The sequence below is a fragment of the Ictidomys tridecemlineatus genome, chromosome 3 (genome assembly GCF_052094955.1).
Source record: "Ictidomys tridecemlineatus isolate mIctTri1 chromosome 3, mIctTri1.hap1, whole genome shotgun sequence".
Taxonomy (NCBI): Eukaryota; Metazoa; Chordata; class Mammalia; order Rodentia; family Sciuridae; genus Ictidomys; species Ictidomys tridecemlineatus.
This window is the reverse complement of record NC_135479.1, coordinates 32,352,365-32,373,334: the sequence shown is the minus strand read 5'-3', so window position 1 is coordinate 32,373,334 and position 20,970 is coordinate 32,352,365. Positions and strand designations below refer to the sequence as shown.

General features: G+C 44.9%; 2 protein-coding genes and 1 long non-coding RNA gene across 9 annotated transcripts in view; 2 read left to right on the top strand and 1 right to left on the bottom strand.

Moving 5' to 3' along the window:
* Positions 1–8,418, top strand: part of Rnf43 (ring finger protein 43) — a 60,704-nt gene extending 52,286 nt beyond the window's left edge. For 5 of the 7 annotated variants that reach the window (XM_078042311.1, XM_040269034.2, XM_078042313.1 and 2 more), the window contains 6 exons: positions 522–626; positions 2,047–2,208; positions 2,742–2,844; positions 3,709–5,052; positions 5,953–5,990; positions 6,964–8,418. In XM_078042311.1, coding sequence (XP_077898437.1) covers positions 522–626; positions 2,047–2,208; positions 2,742–2,844; positions 3,709–5,052; positions 5,953–5,990; positions 6,964–7,053 — 1,842 coding nt within the window. In that variant the 3' untranslated portion in view covers positions 7,054–8,418. The remainder of the gene's footprint in view (positions 1–521; positions 627–2,046; positions 2,209–2,741; positions 2,845–3,708; positions 5,053–5,952; positions 5,991–6,963) is intronic. The other 2 variants (XM_078042309.1, XM_040269035.2) reach the window with 2 other exon arrangements.
* On the bottom strand, positions 8,371–10,064 carry LOC144376084 (uncharacterized). Its single transcript, XR_013436150.1, has 2 exons — positions 9,958–10,064; positions 8,371–9,427 (listed from the first exon to the last, which is right to left on the bottom strand). It is a non-coding gene; the product is annotated as an uncharacterized LOC144376084 (long non-coding RNA).
* A 106-nt stretch (positions 10,065–10,170) lies between these two features.
* Positions 10,171–16,945, top strand: Supt4h1 (SPT4 homolog, DSIF elongation factor subunit). The gene is made up of 5 exons (XM_078042315.1): positions 10,171–10,350; positions 10,861–10,967; positions 14,439–14,494; positions 14,763–14,816; positions 15,658–16,945. The coding sequence occupies exons 1-5, from the start codon at positions 10,282–10,284 to the stop codon at positions 15,723–15,725; spliced, it is 354 nt and encodes a 117-aa protein (XP_077898441.1). The 5' UTR covers positions 10,171–10,281; the 3' UTR covers positions 15,726–16,945.
* Positions 16,946–20,970: the final 4,025 nt, after the last annotated feature.

The window sequence follows — 20,970 nt, the reverse complement described above, 5'->3', positions numbered from 1 at the left end:
GCTGAAAGAAACTCTAGAAACCCTCTGGGTCCAAGTTCATCCCTCATCTGCATGCCTTTGGGCAAGTTTCTCTCCCTCTCTGGGCCTCATCTACCGAATGAACAGATTAGGTCCGAAGAGTTCTGAAGTTGCTTTAAACTCTGTGGTTTCATGGTGTGGAGCAGCAGAGCTTGCAAATTTAGCGCTCTGACCCATGACTCCTGGTGGGTACTTTTCCACTGGCCAGGAATCTCACCCAGCTGATCCACCTTGTAGAGGGGTCTCTTTCCTCCTTTTCCCTCAAACACATGGGTTTCCACATAGCATTTCTCATAGCTGCACCTGGAAAACCCTTTCCCATGAGTGCCCTGGGCAGAGAGGGACTGCCTAATCCCGCTTCTGGTTCATGCCTTCCTTATCCTCAGATGAGAGACTCGAGGCAACCCCCGCTCTCTGTGTGTCTTCTGCACTCTACCATTTCCTCCCACATTGATCCATTTTCTTGTGAAGTGTTATCTTTTCCCTCTCTGTTTGCCCCCCAGCCAGATTATGATGTATGGATCCTCCTGACAGTGGTGGGCACCATCTTTGTGGTCATCCTGGCTTCTGTGCTGCGCATCCGGTGCCGTCCCCGCCACAGCAGGCCGGTAAGCAGTGTGGGCTCCTTGGTGGAGGTGGGCATGGAAGTAGGAGGGAGGGACGGGGACTGAAAGGAGAAAGTGAGGAAGACAGGCACCTTGATGTTCATGAAACCATCCACTGACATCTAAGTACCCTGGCATCTGCTCTATTGAATTTCTGGCAGCTTCTCCCCAGATTGCTCATCCATTTTTTCTCCAAATATATTTAACAGCTATTATGTCAGACACTATCCCAGTCATTGGGAAGAGCACAGTGAGAAAACCACAAAAACCAGATCCTCAAAGAGTTTTTATTCTAGTGGGAAGAGACAGACAATAGACTAAATACATAAAATAAATAAATACATAATATTTTAGATGATAGAGAAAATAACCAAAGGGGAAGAGAATACAAAATGGACAAGGTTGTTTTTATTTTTAATTATTTACATATTTATTTATTTGCAGTTCTAGGGATTGAACCCAGTGGTGCTCCACCATTGAGCCGCATCCCCAGTTCTTTCTTTTTTTTCAATTGTTGATGGACCTTTATTTTATTCATTTAATTGTATGTGGTGCTGAGAATTGAACCCAGTACCTCATGCATGCTAGGCAAGTGCTCTACCACTCACTGAGCCACAGCCCCAGTACCCCCAGTTCTTTTTATTTTTTATTTTGAAGCAGGGTCTCACTAGGTTGCTAAGGCTGGCTATGAACTTATGTTCCTCTTGCCTCAGTCTCCTGAGTAGCTGGAATTCCAGACGTGAGCCACCACTCTTGCCTCTGTGATAGGCAAGACTGAAAAAAGAGAAACCAAATGGAGGCTATTACAGGAACCCAGGTGATAGTAATGGTGGCTTAGATTAGGGAGGTAGCAGTGAAATGGTAAGAAATAGTTATTCTGGGTATATTTGATATATTTTGAAGGCAAATCCAACAGGTTTACTAAAGGCTTAATGTGAGTTATTGGTATGTGTGTGTGTATGTGTGGGGGGGGGGAGGGAAAGAGAGAGAGAGAGAGAGAGAGAGAGAGAGAGAGAGAGAGAGAGAAAGTCAAAGATGGCACCAAGATTTTTGGCCTGAGCAATTAAAAGAATGGGATTGCCATTTATAAGATGGAAAAGATTGAGGGAGGACAGGTGTGAGGATGGGGGTGGTTAATTAGGACTTCAGTTTGGGACATGTTAAATCTGACATGTCTATTAGATATCCAAGTTACAATGTCAAGCAGTAGTTAGTTAAGAAAGTATCTATCATGGGTCATCAGAGGAAGAAAAATTTAATGAAAGGAGGTAGGCAGGAGCTCTGAAGGGATAAACTCCCAAGGGTGGCCAATTGACCATATAATCTAACTGGATGACTGGGAACTAAGTCCAAGCTAGTGCCCATGCAGTGGGTGAGGAAACAAAATACTTTGCTCATTTCTGAGTCCCACTCCTCTTCCTAGGACCCCCTTCAGCAGCGAACAGCCTGGGCCATCAGCCAGTTGGCCACCAGAAGGTACCGGGCCAGCTGCAGGAGGGCTCAGGCTGAGCGGCCAGACTCAGGTAGCAGCTGTAGCTCAGCCCCTATGTGTGCCATCTGCCTGGAGGAGTTCTCTGAGGGCCAGGTAAGGCGGGCCTTTGGCTCACCTGCATGACCAGGTAGGGAGGCAGATTGAAGCTAGGGTGGGAACTAGGGTGGGAGTGGACAGGCCTAGAATTGGCATCGGTGCTCTGGCTATGTCTGTGTCTTGTGTATCCTGCATGAGACAGAAGCAAGGGACTTCTCTGAGATTTGGTCACTTTCCTGGAGAAGAGCACCATTGTTTGTGGAAAGAGAACCATGCACCAGACCACAGTGGTACTTTAGATGCATTATCTCATTTCAGCCTCATGACAGTGAAAATTGAGGTAGATTTGTCTTTTATCCTCATTTTGTAGCAGAAAACTGTTAAGAGACTTGCCCAAAGTCATGCAGCAAAGTGGCAAAACCCAAATCCATATGAAACCAAAGACCACACCCTTTCATTCTCCTGTGAGGTCTTTTGTGATGAGATGAATGCAGGAAAGAAAGGCCGATGGGAACTGATGGGAATTTGGGAATGGAGGGATCTCCTGGTCCTGGCCCCACCTATGATTTGGACACTTTTGTTTTCTCTAGGAGCTTCGGGTCATTTCTTGCCTCCATGAGTTCCATCGCTCCTGTGTGGACCCCTGGCTACATCAGCATCGGACTTGTCCCCTCTGCATGTTCAACATCGTAGGTAGGAGCTGGGCCAAGGACTCCCATGTGCAGGCAAACAGGTCTAGAACGTGGCTTCACTCTGGGAAAGGGTTTCTGCCATGAAGCTGAAGAGGAAGAACTGTCATGGTAGTCATTTCAGTTGTTCACTGCTTAAGAGCACCTCATGGACAGGGGGGAGTACATTCAGATAGTAGACATCTTTATTATCTTAAAAATTGTTTGTTATAATAACTTTTTTTATTCTAAATCTGGGTGATTTGCATATTTACTGTTCCAATTTTCTGTCAATAATGTACCCTATTCTTTTTTTTTTAAAGAAAGAGTGAGAGAGGAGAGAGAGAGAGAGAGAGAGAGAGAGAATTTTTTTTTTTAATATTTATTTTTTAGTTCTCGGCGGACACAACATCTTTGTTGGTATGTGGTGCTGAGGATCGAACCCAGGCCGCATGCATTCCAGGCGAGCGCGCTACCGCTTGAGCCACATCTCTAGCCCCAATGTACCCTATTCTAAAAAAAAAAAAAAACTCCAGTATATATGACAATTTTCTAAAAGATGAAAGTGAAATAAATATCTTAAGGAAAGAGAACCTTTTGCTAATCCACCCAAAGGTACAATATGGGATATCAGTGGCCCTGGGGGAAAGAGTCCCAAATTACTAGTGGGAAGAGCAGGGATTGACTACATGGTAGGACTCCCAGGGCAATCAGCCTGACTGGAAGTAGCAAAGGAGCCAGACAACGTAGGGACATCCTTGGTCCCCCAAATTCTGAGCTCACAGGCTATGCAAGCTCAAATAGGTTTGCTACAGCCACATCTTTCTCATTTCAACCTTCATATGGGTTTATGGTTTCAAACACCTGTGCTTTTGGTTCTTTTTTCCAGAGGGAGATTCATTTTCCCAGCCCCTTGGACCCTCTCGATCTTATCAGGAACCAGGCAGGAGACTCCACCTCATTCGCCAGCATCCTGGCCATGCCCACTATCACCTCCCTGCTGCCTACCTGTTGGGCCCTTCTCGGAATTCAGGCACTCGGCCCCCTCGACCTAGACCCTTTTTACCATCCCAGGAGCCTCGGCACCAACGTATCCCCAGAGCTGCACATCTCCGGGCTGCAGGTGAACAACAGCGCCAGGCAGTGGCTCAGTACCCCTATGCTCAGGGATGGGGGCTGAGCCACCTCCGATGCACATCTCAGCACCCCACATCTTGCCCAGCGCCTCTGCGCCGGGCTAGGCCTCATGACAGCAGTGGGTCTGGAGAAAGCTACTGTACAGAACGCAGTGGCTACCTGGCAGATGGGCCAGCCAGTGATTCCAGTTCGGGGCCCTGTCATGGCTCTTCCAGTGACTCAGTGGTTAACTGTACAGACATCAGCCTGCAAGGCATCCATGGCAGCAGCTCTACTTTCCGCAGCTCCCTGAGCAGTGACTTTGACCCCTTGGTGTACTGTAGCCCTCAAGGGGACCTACAGGGGGAAGAGATGCAATCCAGTGTGACCTCTCGGCCCCGTTCCTTGGACTCAGTAGTGCCCACTGGGGAAACCCAGGTTTCTAGCCATGTCCATTACCACCGGCACCGACACTACCACTACAAAAAGCGGTTCCAGTGGCATGGCAGGAAGTCTGGCCCAGAAACTGGAGTCCCCCAGTCCAGGCCTGCTGTTTCTCGGACACAGCCTCAGCCAGAGCCACCTTTTCCTGATCAGCAAGTCACCAAATCCAACCCAGCAGCTCTTTTGGGGCAGCCCTCCAATCCACAACGGCCCAGGGCCCTCACAGAGCCAGCTCCTGACCCACCTGAAGCTGCCAGTTCCAGCCCCAGTTCCCCTGGTCTTTTAAACTTGCAGAAATCCAGCCTCACTGTTCGACATCCACAGAGAAAACGGCGGGGTGGTCCCTCAGATCCCACTCCAACCTCTCGGCCTCAGGATTTGACTGTGCACCCAGCTTGCCAGATGTTCCCTCATTACAGCCCCAGCCTGGCATACCTTTGGCCCCCAGAGGCCCACCCGTTGGTCTTTAGACCTCCAGGCCTGGATAGAAGGTTGCTACCAGAAGATCCAGGCCCCTGTTACTCAAGTTCACAGCCAGTGTGGTTGTGTTTGACTTCACGCCAGCCCTTGGATCCTCACCCACCTGGGGAGGGGCCTTCTGAATGGAGTTCTGACACCCCAGAGAGCAGGCCGTGCCCTCACCCACACTGCCAGATGTCGCCAGCCCAGCCAGGTGAGTTTTCAGGGGAAGTAGATGTGGTGGGGAGAGGAGACTAAAGCTGGGATTCCAGGACAGGTGAAATCAGTCAACAAGGGTTTATGGAAGCTGAGAAGTCTACAACAGAGGTGACATTCAAAATATGGAACAATTGGCATAGCATATGATGTTGTTAGAGTACCCTGACTCTGCCAAGTGCTATCCCTTTAGTTGCCAGATGATAGGGAAGCCCCAGAGGAGGTACTACTGTGGCTGAGACATGAGAAAGGCAGTTGGGATGGTTTAGGGCAGCAACTCAAACCTAAGTGTTTAATAATCTGATAATTGGTACAGCTCTACCAAAGCCACAGCTCAACTTTAGCTCTACATATGAAGAAGGCCTTGGGGAGACCATGATCTTATAGAAAAAATACTTACAGATAACCATAACACTAAGCCATATAGCTACATGAATGATGTGGGAAAAAAAGTAGAAATCATATAGGTGGTTCCCAGCCACCCTGGGAATCCTCAGGTTTTGGTAAAAGAATGTTACAGCTTCCCTATCAAGTACCTTTTAAATAAGACCAAACTCATTTTCTTGTGGACTCAGTGAATCCCTATAGTATAACCAGTGGTGACAATGTAAATCCTCAGCTTTAAACTGTGGATATTTATTTGCCTGAATACTCCTCTTCCCCTTTCAGGCCCTCCACCTCCCATACTTCCCCACCTTCTCCCATTGTGTGTATGATATAGCTCTTTGTCTATAGTCATCTCTGGAATTCTTTCACCTCAAAAGAGGACCTAAATATCCTAAAATGTAAAGCCTCATAGTCTAGAAATCCTATAGGTAGAACCTGAGAGCTGCTGTCATTCATTCATTCACTTCCTCTCTCCTTTTTTCCTTCTGATTTCATGCTTACTATGTGCCAGCCCCTGAGGACATGGGACTTGCCAGCCAGGGAATCCAGGTCTGTGGGAAGACAATCATACAAATAGTTATAGTATATAGGATAAATCACTTCCATAGAGCCATGTGTGTGGTGATTCCCTACTGATGGCCCCTGCCCATGTCTTAGGTCCAGCCTGAAGATCAATGCAGAAGCCCTCCCCAGGGTCATGAAGGTTGCAGCTGCATATCCAGTGTTGTGCAACACAGCTCCCCTGCTCCTCTGTCTTCTATACTGTTGCCAGGGTCATCTGCCTTACACAGAACTGTCTAGAAATCTTCAAATGTTCTGTCTACAGTAAGGAAAACTCCAACAACCTGGTTTGGCCTTCATGAATCCAACACCAACTAGCCCATCTTCCCAACCTAATTTTCCACTCTTTCCCTTCCCTTCTCTTGCCAACTATACTTTAGTCAAACTGGAAAATCACTTCTTACAGTTCTTGCACCCCAGAATATCCTGCTGCCTTTCCTTTTTCTATAAGTTTAATTCCCATCTATTCTTGTAAAACCAACTCATGTATCTTTATTTCCAGGAAGCCTTTCTGATTGCTGCACTTGGACGTGGTCTCTCCCTTTTCTCAATGCATCTCTTGTAACCCCAGTCCTGTCCTACTGGCATAATAGCCATTTGCATGCATGCCTTCTCTCCTGTAAGGGTGTCAGGTCCCTGCTTATTGTTTTGGGTCTTCTATTTGGCAAATGGTAGCAGGCCAAATTCACAGTGAATGCTTAATAAATATTTATTGGGTGAATGAATGAATAGTAAGTATTGATAACACACTGGTTGCTGTATGTGTTTCTCTAGATTTGTTTTTTTCTCTCCTAGTTTCCCAACAGAGCCCTCTCAGCTTTCAGTCTAATTACCTTTCCAGAGCTATTCCCTGATCTTCCTTTTTGTGCAGTTCCTTCCCAGCCACACTCTCCACAGGTGGAAGAAGCAGGATCCCATCCTAATCCATAATGACCTCTTCCTCCCTTCTCTCCACATATAGGATCAGAGGAGGAGCTTGAGGAGCTGTGTGAACAGACTGTGTGAGATGGTCAGGCCAAGCTCCAACCAAGAGTGTGCTTCAGTCATTTAGACTCCTACCTGGCACGAAGTCCACTTCTGGGAGAAGAAAGGACCTCAGCAAACACCCCCTTTTTTGCCATACTTCCTGTAACCACTAGGAGAGGAATGGTGATATGGGGGTAGGGAGCTACTGTTTCCAGATCCTGGCTCTAGGTGTTGTCTGCAGTGCAGAGAGCCTGTGTCCAGCCAGGCAGCCAGCTTCTACCTGTGTGCATTTGTGGGCTGGATCCAGTGCTGAGCTGTCGAGGGAAGGAAGCTGGGGTGGGTAGCTAGGTGTCACAAAGGTGCTGCTCCTTCCCCCAGCCCTGCTCATTCTCCCTCCCCAGGCCTCATGTTCATACCAGCCAATGCATTCAGATGAATGCATGACCCTTCTCACCTCCTGCCTTGAGTGATCTCTGCACATGAGCTTTGGCTCTTCTCTGGAAGCCACAGCATCAGGGGCAACCCCAGTTTTCTTATTTTCCTTCTTTACAAAAGGACCAGGAGCATAGGTAACCCCTAACCCCTAAAAAGGGAGGTCTCTGCAGCTTTTCCAGGCAGTGCATAAGGAAGAATATTTTCCCCTTCTTGTCCTTGAATTGTTCTTAAAATGGCAGATCCACAATATTAAGTCAGAGAGATGCTCTGGGAACCCAGGGCATAGAGTTCTATCCTGAGGTGGGAGCAGCTCCTTGAAGAATGTGGAATGAAGCTTTTGATCTTCCAACTCCCTCTATCAGCCCAGTTCCTCGGGGGATGGAGGAAAGGGAGAGGGAATGACTCTTCCTTGAAGATCTTCTGTTTCAAAGACCCAAAACAGGCAAAAAGGAGAGAATTTCTGATTGACTTTAGGAAGGAGGAGGATGGAATGAAGGTGGAAAATACAAAATTACAGCTGAGAAAAACAACCAAGAGTTCTTCTCTGAGAGAAGTTTTGTCTCAGAACAGGGATGGGGAACAGGGGAAAAAAAAGGAAGAGCAAAGTATGACCCCTTAGGTTTGGAGGGCCCAGAGGCCCAGCTCCTCAGTATAAGCCATGTAGGCCAGGGACCAACCAGAAGGTGTGCACCCAAGTAGAGCTGGAGTAGAAAGTTGGCCTGGGTAGCTTGTACTGAATGAGCAAGGGCTGGGGGAACTCCTGAGGGTGACATTCACTTCAGAACATTCTGACCATTTCTAGTCCCTCAGGCTTTATCCTTGCCTAGAATGTGAATGTGGGGGCAAAATGGGCACGGGATTCTACTTGGTAATGTTCTTCCCTCAATGTCAGCGGGGAGACTAGCACCTAGGCACCCACATGGGTATTTATATCTGAACCAGACAGAAAGACGCTTGAATCAGGCACTATGTTGAGAAATGTATTTATTTGCTAATATATTTATCCATAAATGTGGTCTGGTCTTGGGTTTTATTTTGTCATGACTCACTCAGGGTAACAATTTTATCTTTCTACATGGAGAGAAATAAATTATTTCTGATATCAGAGGCTAGTCTGATTTACAAAAGGCTAGTGTAGAGTGATAGGCTTGTCAATAACAGATTCTTTTTTTTTTAATTTATTTTTTAGTTGTAGTTGCACACATTACCTCTATTTATATGTGGTGCTGAAGATCGAACCCAGGGCCTCGCACATGCTATGCGAGCGCTCTACCACTGAGCCACAACCCCAGCCCCAATAACAGACTTTTTAAGCCCCTTAAAAGCATGGCATCAGGGAAGAAGAGGGCATGCATGGATTCTCATTATGGTTCAGTCACTAGTTATCTGTATTATGGTTCACTTCACACTTTAATTTTGGATGCTTCAATGACTTACTTTGTGACTTTAGGCAAATATTCAGAGCTTCATTTTTTTCCCCATAAAATGGGCATACTTAGGCTGGGGTTGTGGCTCAGCGGTAGAGTGCTCACCTTGCACGTGGGAGGCCCTGGGTTCTATCCTCAGCACCACATAAAAATAAATAAAATTAAAGTATTGTGTCCAGCTACAACTAAAAAAAATAAATAAATGGGCATACTTCATAGTCAATATACGGTGTACACAAGACAGCAGAGTAAAAATGTGTTCAGGGAACATTCAGAAACAGAAAACAACCAGACCCCAGTCACAGATCCCATCTGAACACAGCATGGGACAGAAGCAGGCAACAAGAAGCAGGTCTGCCGCGAAGAAGCTGTTTCAATAAGGAGGCCAGCTGCAAGGATAGAACAGAAGGGCCTGAAACTATTTATATCCTGAAGCTCCAATTCAGATAAACACAAATGCCTGTGCTCTGCCTACACACCAGAGAGCTGGTGCTTTGTATGAAGAATTCCCCAGGGTCAGGAGGAGCTTTGGCTCTCTTCCTCACACTGCACAATTCTTTTGCTTCTCCCAGAAGATTTGGTAGGGGTGCTAGTTGCCTAGTTTAGAAAGACAGAAAAAGACATTTAACTTCCTTTAGGTGCGATGGGGAAAGAAAGACACCTAATCTATAGATGTTCCTAAGTAAAGGAATTGTCTAAATTTTACTAAGAGCTGTACAAAGTATAAATTATCAGCTGGGACGCACTAACGTAGTCTTTAAGCATTTCCCGGCTTTCAGCTCACAGGCCAGCATTCCTGTGGACGGCAAATGGAAACCCTATAGTGCTCTCTCACAGTTAGGGAGGAGGGTGGGGCAGCCTGTGCATTTATTTTGGGTCTCTGCAGAGATAATCCAGAGACATGGATTTTTCTTTATTTTTATTTTTTGTGATGCTGAGAAGGAACCCAGGGCTTCCAGCATGCTAGGCAATCCTCTACCACTGAGCTACAACCTCTGTCCTGCTCCTGCGCTTTTAAAAAGCCGGAAGACAAAAAAAGAATCTGGGCTATCATCGGGGAGCCTTCTAAGGGAACCATGGCGGGGTTCCAGCGGCCTACATTAAATGGCCCGCGCGGCAGCACTCACGCTCGGGCTCGGCGAGCTTCCGCGCAGGCGCCAACCCCGCCCCTCGGGGCCAGCCGACGGGCCCAACGGCCGCCTCCGAAGGCCCCCGCGCGGCCAGGTGGCGAGGCGCGCGCCGGCCCAGGTGGCTGCGGGCCGCCCCACCTCCGCTCCCCGGCGGGAGAAACCATCTCCTCAGGCGGGGGGGAGGGGCGGGGCCGGCGCCCTCCTACACCGGAAGAGGAAGTCGGGCCCCAGAAGTGACAGGCATTCTGGGTAGTGAGCTGTTTACTTCCTGCGGTGTGGAGGCTGTGGTCGTGTACCCTGCTGTTCTTCGAATCCGAGAGGATGGCTTTGGAGACTGTGCCCAAGGACCTGCGGCATCTGCGAGCTTGTCTGCTGTGTTCGCTGGTCAAGGTATCTGTCGGGGTCCTGGATGTAGGGGCGACGTGGGGGAAGAAGGGGAAAGTGGGATGAGACTGGTGACAGGGGAAAGAAATGTCCAGGACCCCGGGAGATGGCCAGGGGAGTGGGAATTCGAAGGACGCCGTTATTTACGTCCTGAGAACGCGAGCAGGTCTTGCCCCTAAGGGTACTAGCGGTCTAAAATGCCTCAGGCGTGGCTCTACAAACGTGCTGTGAACTTAGGTTGGATCCGAAAAACCCTGGGAGTCAGAAGACTGGGAATCTGCAGCTGAGGGTGCCTGGCCCAGAGGAGACTAGAGAAAGGAAAGATCAGCCGGAATTGGGAACAAGAGAGGGAGGAGTGTGAGAGTGGAATTTGGGAATGGTGCCTTGGTTCCCTTGGGTGGGGAACCTGTTGAGACAACTTAGAGAACCAAGAAGTTGACCAGGTGGAAAGTATTGAGAAAACTACTTTTTCTTTTGTTGTCCCTTTTTAAAAAATTATTATTTTCCACTGCTTAGACAATAGACCAGTTTGAATATGACGGTTGTGATAATTGTGATGCATACCTACAAATGAAGGGTAATCGAGAGATGGTATATGACTGCACCAGCTCTTCCTTTGATGGGTAAGCTCCTTCAGATTCCTTAATTCATTTCTTTGTGGGTCATCTTGCCCCACCCCCACCGCGTCCAGAGTTCATAGGGCAGGCTTTTAAGGTAATAATCCCTAGTTGGTTTCAACCGTTATTTTGAGGTACACTAGTCCCATATATCCACTAACTTCATGGGCCTACTGGCATTTGAAATGTGGCTCATCCAAGTTAACATTTGATTTAAGTGTAAAATATACACCAGATTTCAAGGACTTAGCATAGAAGAAAGAATGTAAATAATCTTAATTTTAAAAATTAATTACAGTGCTTAAATGATAGCTCTAGATGTATTGGGGTTAAGTGAAATATTGAAATTTCATCTTTTAGTATTCACTCTTAAGATGTGACTACTGGAAAATATAGAATGATGTGTCTTTATTGTATTTCCATTGAACACTGCTTTAATAGATGGTCAGATCCTTCATAGTGGGGACTGAATTTATCTTGTGCAATATTACATGGCACAAGGCCCAGAAGGTGGTAGATGTTTATTGTATGTTGAGCACCTTGAGGTAAAGTGCGTGCTTAGCATGCATGAGGCCCTGGGTTTAATCACCCAAAAGAAATACCCCATTGAATACATAAAGATTCTTTTTGACAGTAAAGCAAAAGGAAGGGAAAATAATGGTAGATTATTGCCGAAAAGCTGATTACCTTAAAGAAGTCCTAGAAGAAGAGTTTTCCTTTGGCAAAATTGTCCACTGGGGAGAAGTGGAAGGGAGAGAAGCATACTAAGTGGCTAGATCTTCTTCCTCAAAATAGTAGCCAGAAGATCATTTTCTCTGGGGGCTAAGGAGGTACTATTAAGTACTTGCTGAAGTTCTTTTAAGGTGGGCCAGCTCCATTTCTTCTTTGATTTCCTTTAGCGGAGAATAAGAATTGATCAAAAAAAGATGTTAGCGTAGAACCTTTACTTTCTATGCATGCATATGACACTCAAGATACTCTGGCATCCTTTTTTTTTTTTTTTCTTTAAGCATGATATTGTTTTATTCTTGTTCCTTAAATAATTCTTAAAAACTTTGTTTACTCTGGCATCCTTACTGGTTTGTTAGCACTATACCATTCAGTGCTAACAAAGTAAGGGACTCACATCTTTGTGTAAGGTGCCATGTTAGCTGCTGTGAGAGATGTCACAAGTTACTAGTAAGAGAGACACAATGTGAAGTTTTACCAATTTAACCATTTTAAGTATACAACTCAGTGCCATTAGTGCGTTCACATTGTTGTATAACCGTCGCTATTGTTCATCTCTAGGACTTTTTTCATCTGTACCAATTAAACACTTCCCATTCTCTGTTCCCAGAATGGTCTGTAGACTTGAATTATATCATGTCTTTTGTGGCTGGCTTATTCAACATTTAGCATGTCTTCAGGGTTCATCCATGTCATAGCATGTGTCAAATTTCCCTTCCTTTTTAAAGCTGAATAATATTTCATTGCATGCGTATATAAATTTGTTTATCCATGCATCTTTATGTGGTCTCTTGGGTTGCTTTTATATTTTGGCATTTGTAAATAATACTTCTATAAGAATCAATGCACAAATACATGTTTAGGTCCCTGCTTTCAGTTCTTTGGGGGTTTATATCCAGAAATTGAATTGCTAGATTATATGATAATTCATTGTTTAATTTTTTTTTTTTAAGGAATCAAAAAACAGCACCGAAGTGTTCCATATCCTTGCCAGTCCTTGTCATGGTTTTTTGGTTGTTGTTGTTTTTATACTAGCCTTTCTGAGAGGGTTTTTTTTTTTTTTTTAATAATAGCTATCCTAGTGGATATGAATTGGTATCTGGTGGTTTTGATTTGCATTTCCTTAATGATTATTGTTGTGGAACCCCTTATATGCTTGTCTGTTTAGATCCTTTGCCTCTTTTTTAAACAATGGGGATTGAACCTAGGGACTCTTACATGATAGGCAATGGCTCTGTCACTGAGCTATACCCTCAGCTTGCTGTCCTTTTTGGAATCAGGTTGATTTTTGTTTTTGTTGAGTTGTAGGAATTATATGTTCAAGAGCATATTGGTTTTTAAAAGAGTAGGCAAATCAAAGGCTAATTAAGATCAGAGGAAGTTTGGATGAGTAAAGGAGATAGCACTCTTTCCTCTTAAAGACAAGAAACATAGGATTTTTGAGAAATTTGAAGTGGAGGGTTAGAAAGAACACTTCAAATACAAGGAGTGACTGGAACAAAGGCATGAGGTAGGAAAAGTTAGGGATGTTTGGAAAACTGAGAATTCTGTATAGGTAAAATTTGTTGGGTAATAGGATAAGGATAGATTTGTGAAAGACAAAGGAAAATATACTTGTGGGAGGATGGCCTTCATACATGCCCATCCCAGATCAGTCTGCAGGGCCAGTTAGCTGTTCTTCTTCTTGTCAACCCTGGAAGTGAGGTCAGTTCTACTCAAAGCACAGGTGAAAATGTAGGATTTGGATGGGAAGGGAGTCTCCCCTAAAGTAAAATCCAAGATTGTTACTAAGAGAACAGGAAATGCATACGGAGGAGGCAGTCCACAAACATAAGTGCCTAGAGCAGACCTGACATGATAGGCAGTCATTTGATTGAATGCATGGATAACAACAATTACCTCAATAGCTTCTGCTAGCAGCTGATTCTGATCTTTCTTGCCCAAATAGTGGACTTCTAGCCCTTGAATAGTCTTTTTGTTAGCCATGCTCTGGAATTGGAGCTACCTGGGAAGGCCTTTTAGTATAATAAGAGCTAATGCTTATTTAGCATCTGTTCTGTGATAGTTTGTGTAGTATATGTTTTCCATGAAATTATCTCAACCTTTGAGTCTCATCTTACTGATGAGATTCTGTGAGAGATCTTCATATGCACTCTAGCTGCTCAGCTCATTGGAGGAGGGGCTTGGCCAAGTATAGCTCATTTCTGGTAGGAGGATCCATTGTTTTGATTCACTCTCCCTTTTGTACTTGGCCTAGCCCCCTAGTGGTTGTGTTGGTTGTAATCTGTAATACTGGCCATCCACTGCTAAAGCTGTCCCATCTCCTGGGAATTTGTAAGCTAAAAATTATTTTCTTTTTTTTTTTTTTTTTTTTTTTTCTGGGTGCAGTATTGGTTGGGATTGAACCCAAGGCCTTTTACATGCTGGGCAAGTGCCCTACCATTGAGCTTCATCCCCAGTCCCTAAGGATGTTTTTGAGCCTGGTGAAATTATCTTTTGGGAATAGTAATTGACTTCTTACTGGCAAACCAGGGATATAAAAACAAAGAATCTCTGTTGATACTAGCTCTGTATCACCCCTTCCCAGCATTAGAATTCAGTTTCCCCTCCTTTCCAACAGAAACTCAACACCTGGCTTCTCCTAGTATTGCTTTTCCAGGACTATTTTGCTGGCTGAACAGCTCACTTGGTCTTCCTCCTCTCTAGCAAGGGAGGCTCAGAGTGACACTGTTTCTTTTCTCTCCCTAGAATCATTGCAATGATGAGTCCAGAGGACAGCTGGGTCTCCAAGTGGCAGCGTGTCAGTAAGTGTCTCCCATTTTCCCTAACCTGGCTTATGTGGTATTGGTACTGTGCATCAGGGCCAGCAAGATACTTAAATAGCAAGGTCTGCGGCCCCAAGGTGGGAAAGATAGTGTAGGAAAATCCAGGAAGCCATAATACAGGACATATACCTGTAGCCAAAAGAAGTGATGGTTCATCTCTTGAGTGGTAACACTTCTCTTGTGTTTAACTCAAGCCTTCATTTAGACTTAACTCACTCCCACTACAACTTCCTTTCTTCTCTTTCAGGTAACTTCAAGCCAGGTGTATATGCAGTGTCTGTCACTGGTCGTCTGCCCCAAGGTAATAACAATCATAATGAGAGCTAGTGTTCATTTATTGTACCAACTGATGCAGAAGTCAGTCTTTTTTTTTTTTTTTTTTTTTTTATTGGGGTCTTGTTTTGTTGCCCTGGCTAGTCTCATACTTGAGGGCTGAAGTGATCTTAAGTTACTGGCACTACAGGTATGTAGTACCATACCCATCTGGGAAGTCAGTCTTTTAGGTGAATTAACAACAATCTTCTTAACTCTTAAGGAGCTCTACATTTTACAGATGAACTGAAGCACAGAGATAAATAACTTGCCCAGTTTCACCCAAGAATTCTGGTTACAGGCATTTGTTTTTTGGATTTTTTTTTTTTTCCTTACTGAAACAAGGCCTCAGAAAATTGGTTTAAGACTCAGAGTTGTTGTTCTCCATGGAAATTTTTTCTTTTTAATATTTATTTTTTAGTTTTATGTGGACACAGTATCTTTAATTTATTTTTATGTGGTGCTGAGGATCAAATCCAGTTCCTCATGCATGCCAGGCAAGCGCACTACCACTTGAGCCACATCCCCAGCTCCCTCCATGGAAATCTTTTGTAATTGAAAGATTTATGCAATCTTAGAGAAACCAGAGTGTCAGGCATTTGTTTTTGATTGACTACATGAGTCCCTCTTTTTCTTCTAATTTCTTACCTGGTCAATGTTTGCCAGGACTTGCCTGGATCTTCATTGGTAAGAAACCAACAAAGCAGAACTAGTCGATGAGCAGTCTAGGAACTCCAGTTTGCTTATAGCTCCCCTCTCAGGTGTCAGATAAGGACCTTTCTTCGCCTACTATATCTTCCCTCACAGAGCTGTTTCTTTTCTTGCCACAGGAATTGTGCGAGAGCTGAAAAGTCGAGGAGTGGCCTACAAATCCAGAGACACGGCTATAAAAACCTAGCAAGATTCAGGCTGCCAGCATCTTTTCAGTCCACCTCCTTCCTCTGCTTATTTTTTGTTGTGGAACTAAACAGGCAGAACTTCAAATACTACTTGCCCTCCAACTCTGAGAATGAACAGACAATTGAGAGATTGTCTGTCTCCACCATTTCACCTTGGGATAGTGGTGGAGGTGGAGGGGTTGGGGCTGGAGGGTTCACAGAGACTGAATTGAGGAGAAAGGATGCTGGTATTCCTGCTCACACCCTGGGCTGTGCTTTTGCCCATGGGCAGTACTTTGAGTTAAATTCCAATTAACATGAACCACTGGAAAATTCTTAAAACTATGACACATGGCTTACCTCCCTCTCCCTTTCTTTCAGCTAGGCACAATAAGGGCTCACTTGCCTGGTAAGCACCATCCAACACAATAAAGGCTCTTCTGCTCTTGTCACCTGTTTCTGGGCCTCCAGAAGTCAGCCTTCCCACCATACTTGCTTGAGTTTCATTGGAAGGTCTGCTGTTCTGTGGCACAGTAACCTCTCAGTGTAGTCCCACTGTCTAGTGCTTATGTCTTGCCCTCTAGACCTGTCATATCAGTCTCTTGAAATCTTGAGGCTTAGTGTTCTTTGCTCCTTGACTTTGTTCAATACTGCTTCTTTTCCTTCTTTGTCTCTTTATATTTACTGATCTACCTATAACTTTGGCTAGTCTCATCGTCATTTTACATTCCCCTCTGGAGACCTTCCAGCCTCAGGTGGGTCTTGTCTGGAAGTTTGTGCCTCTGTGGGAAGTTGGCTTTGCCTTCTCTAACTTGGTAGGGTGCTTTGGGTAATTACAAGGGCCAAGGTGAGTTACCTGTTTTAAAATTTAAAAATTACCATAAACTCATTTATTTAAGTTTCCACAGAAATCCTATTAGTATCCCCATTTTGATTTAAGTTCATCCATAAAGTGACTTAAGTGATTATACTCTATTTACTTCAAGATTCTTGTGATCAGAAATGAAGCAATGTGCTAGGCATGGTGGCACATGTTATAATGAGGCAGGAGGATCACAGGTTCAAAGTCAGCCTCAGCAACTTAGGTTGTAAGCTACCTAGTGAGACCCTGTCTCAAAATGAAAAATAAAAGGCTAGGCACGTGGCCCAATGGTTAGGCACACTTTGGTTCAACCTCTGGAACCAAAAAAAAAAATGAAACTGTAAAAATTCTAGAATATAAATCTTACAAAAAGCAAAATTCCTGTGTTCTTTGCTTATTATTATTATTATTTATTTATTTTTTTAGTGTATACAATATGTGCACATAATCAAAATGGTTGTGGGTGGGGATGTGTGAAGTGATGCCTAGAACCACAACTGCAGGGTGACCTCTGACTCACTAGCAGAGCTGCCTGCACTAGGCTTTGTGTCCCTTAGCCACCTGGTGTTGCTAGTGAGTCAGTTTTGGGTTTACCTGTGACCCTGCCTGAGAAAGAAGAGAAATGCTGACTAGTGTCTGTCTTCCTCCACACTATGTTTGTCCCCTTTTAGGCTTGTGGGATGATTGCTGGGACTGATCAGGCCACTCTTATCCACTCCCAGGTTCTCCTCAAACTGGAACCATTTCACTAGTGCCATCAAGTTCTGAGGGAATTGGTCTATTAACCTCATTTTCCAAATTCGGCTCGATGGGTATATATTTCTCTCAATTGGAGTTCAATCTGAAAGGAGTTTTGGTCAGCAACCCTGCCAGGACACAGTTTACATGAAGTGTAAGCTTCCAGAAGTGAAGAAGTGGGATTTGGCAAGAGTGCCTAGGCTGTGCAACCAACCCCCAAACTTTCACTGTCTTTCTCAAAAAGTCCCTTGGAAAGTCCCAGCTGCCGTCCTAGGTGTCTGACCCGGACGTGGCTGCTTAGTGAGAATGGAAACAGTTGTGGGGAGAGAAGGCAGGAGGAGCTGTGCACAAATAACCACACGTGGCTACCTCAGTCCCACACTGAACTGGGTGCTGCTAATCTAGCAGGAAGCGAAAGACAGGCACTAATGGTAGTGGGGGAAGGGGCTTGTTTCAGCTCTGCCTGGGAGTTGCTTCTGAATCACTTTCTTGCCTTCTCTGGTACTTAAATAGTGCAGATTAAGATGTAGGAGTCCCATCCTGTAGCGGGAGCCCAAAGAAACTAAGATGGACTTGGTTCCAGGCTCCCTGAGGGTGAGTGGTGCTGGTACTGCTGCCCTGAATTCCACAGCCATGAAGGCTCCATCCTGCCCATTGTGTCTGTTTGGCTCCACTCCATAATCTGGGGTTCTGAGTCTGCCCAGGATATTAAGATCTCTTAGGCTCTTGCTTTTTTAGTACTTTGATCTCCTTCAGAAGGGCAAGACTCCTCAATTCATGATATATCAGAGACTAGAAATAGTAGGCAGGTTACTTTCCCCTTGCCTGCCTATTCCTCATTTACCTACCAAGTGCTGTTCAGTTAGGGTCTCCTCAGAAAAGAATAGCAGTGCACTGGGGACTACAGCCACCAGCCCAAGGAGGAACTGATAGCTGATAGATCAAGGGTCAGAACATTCTAGTCTTGGAAGAGAGGGGCTGATGAGAATCTAAGCTCAGGCTGGGCTCATCAGGTTTGGGGACTGAGCCCTTGCACTTGGTGTGGCCTGTTACTTCCAGCCTGTCCACAATCTGCTGCTTAATCTTCATGTCCCTTCCCTGATGTCTGATCTCTGCATAAAAAAAGAGGCAGGTATGTAATGGTAAGAACAGACTAAAAATATGTTGTCTGGAAATCTGGTTCATGTTTAGTATCAGTAAAACCTTTTGTGTAAATAGCATTTTGCAGTTGACAAAGGGCTTTCACATTCTTTGTCTCATTTGATCCTCACAAAACCCCTGAAACAGTTAATAACCTTATTTAGTGATGAGGAAACAAGTTCAGAGAGTTGATTGGCCTAGCCATGATTAACTAGTGGAGCGTTAGCTCAAGAAATAGAATGCCCACACCCAGTTGAGAGCTTCTGGTTCCCCATAATTATCCCCAAACACAACACTTTGTAAGAGTTCCACAGAACCAGTGTGAGGCATTAGTTTTCTGTTCAGTGAGGTTAAAACATTGTCCTTATACACTGAATCCCCACCAACCACCCTACTCTTAATACCTCTATTTCCCTTTTTATCCAAAGAGGGAGAGGCAGCGGGGGTAATGGCCCAGGGAGGAGATCCTTAGGACTACTCAAGGGTCCAGCCCTTTATTTTCCTGGCTGCATCTTTTCCATTCCAACCTTCTTGGACACTTGCTGACTTGTGCCCTACATTGCCCAACCTCTCTTCTGCATTTTCCTCCTCCCCACCTACCTCCATCTGCAGCCTGATAATGGCACCATCACACCCCCTGGAACACAGACTTGTGTGATGAAAATGTGTATCCAGCTAAAGGCAGAGTCCTTGGTTTCTAGCCCCACTACCTCCACCTGCCACTACCCCTGTGATTTTTTTTCTATTTTTTTAGTTGTAGTTGGACACAATACCTTCATTTTTATGTTGTGCTGGGGATTGAACCTAGGGCCTCGTATGTCTAGGTGAACCTCTACTGCTGAGCCATGACTCCAGCCCAATCCCTTCTCTAAACAAAATTTCTTCTCGACGAAATGCAATTGACAGAGCTATAATGTAAGGTGGCAAGATAGTGGTTCCTGTGACAGGTGTGGATGGAAGAGAGCATGAAGGGTATCTACCGTGCTGGCTATATTCTATCTTGATGTGGATGCTAATTGCATGGGTCAGTTCACTTTCTGAAAACTTGATGTTAAATACTTGTGATTTGTTCGATTTTCTGTTTGTATGTTATACTTCAAGTAAGGTTTGCTTATAGATATAGTTGGTGGTCCCTGTCTTAGGGTCGCTGTAAGATTCAAATACTTAAAATTGCTTTCAAGTAAGCAATTTGAGAGCTATGAACTACTAAGTGTATGAAAGGGATTCTCCTTATCCAAAGTCACCTACCTCTGTATTGTAGGTAAACGTGGCTAGAATTTTATCCCTTTAGCATTGTTGGGTAACATTTGTTCCAATACATCTATCATACATAAATATTTGTTCAGGGACCAAAACTGCTTTTTGTTTTAATCTTTCTGTTCTCATTTTTTTTTTGTAAGATTTTTTTTTTTTTCATAGTGCTGGGGATTTAAGCTAGGGCTTCATGCGTGCCAAGCAAGCACTCTACCACTGAGGTATATTCCCAGCCCAATTTAGGAAAAAAAATATTTTTTTAAATTTGGAATTGGGGATTGAACTCATGGCCTCATGCCTCGTCCTTGGGTACCTTAGGTGAATACTCTACCACTGAGTTATACCCCATATCTTTTATTTTAAGACAGAGTCTCACTAAATCGCTGAGGCTGGCTTCAAACTTGCTGCCTTCCTCCTCCTGCCTCAGCCTGCTGAGATTACAGGCATGTGCCACCATGCCTGGCTCCATTTTTTTTTTTTTAATGTATTGGCTACTTTGCTGTTTGAATACAGGATTCTGAATGTGGTTTAACCTACTTGATCCCAGAAATGATTACTTTTCTACCTCTTGGATTCATAACCTGTCTGCTCTAGCTTCTGTTTCTCCTGTGTTGCTGTCTCTATTCCAGTGTATTTGAGCCAGAGAATAGAAATCCCTACTTGGGGCTATCTATGCCTTTGGCTGAGCCAATAAACTTAGATTAAGGAAAGCACATGGCTGCCTGCCTGGGCCTTGGGGTAGTATAGAGACCTTCACCTATGGGAGGGCAAGATCCAAAGTGTTGAGACTGCAGGGAGTGAAGGCAGACCATAGAACATCAGGACTGGGAGTCATGAATTGTCCAGCCCCACATTTTATGAGTGAGAGGACTGAGTCCCACACACAGTGTCAGACCAACCTTGAGAGGGATCACTGTCACTTTGTATGTCCTGCATTGCCTGGCTCAGTGCTTTTTGCCTCAAGAGACTGCATTTATCTTCGTGTGAAGAGTTCAGGAATTGAGTGCAGAGAAAACTGCCTTATGCTGCTGGCACCAAGATGCCAGATACTCTGAGAATTATGATGGACAATATCTCCCTTCTAGGTTTTGGCACTTAACATTCTCAACATTTCCCTTCAGGGCAGAGGGCAGGCAATCTGGTATGTGAGGACTTAGAGCCTGAGGAGCTTTCCTTAGGGGTCTATCCCAAGGCAGATAGAGACCTGGGCCTCTATGACAGGGTGGAGGGGGGTGTTGGCAGACCCATTTAAGAGCTCTACAAGCTGCTTC

What these genes read in the sequence shown, in the direction of transcription:
- Supt4h1 (XM_078042315.1), top strand. Translation starts at nt 10,282, where the DNA reads ATGGCTTTGGAGACTGTGCCCAAGGACCTGCGGCATCTGCGAGCTTGT. An exon ending in TGCTGTGTTCGCTGGTCAAG is followed by an intron (nt 10,351 to 10,860) that starts GTATCTGTCGGG and finishes TCCACTGCTTAG; the next exon opens with ACAATAGACCAGTTTGAATA. An exon ending in CACTGGTCGTCTGCCCCAAG is followed by an intron (nt 14,817 to 15,657) that starts GTAATAACAATC and finishes TTCTTGCCACAG; the next exon opens with GAATTGTGCGAGAGCTGAAA.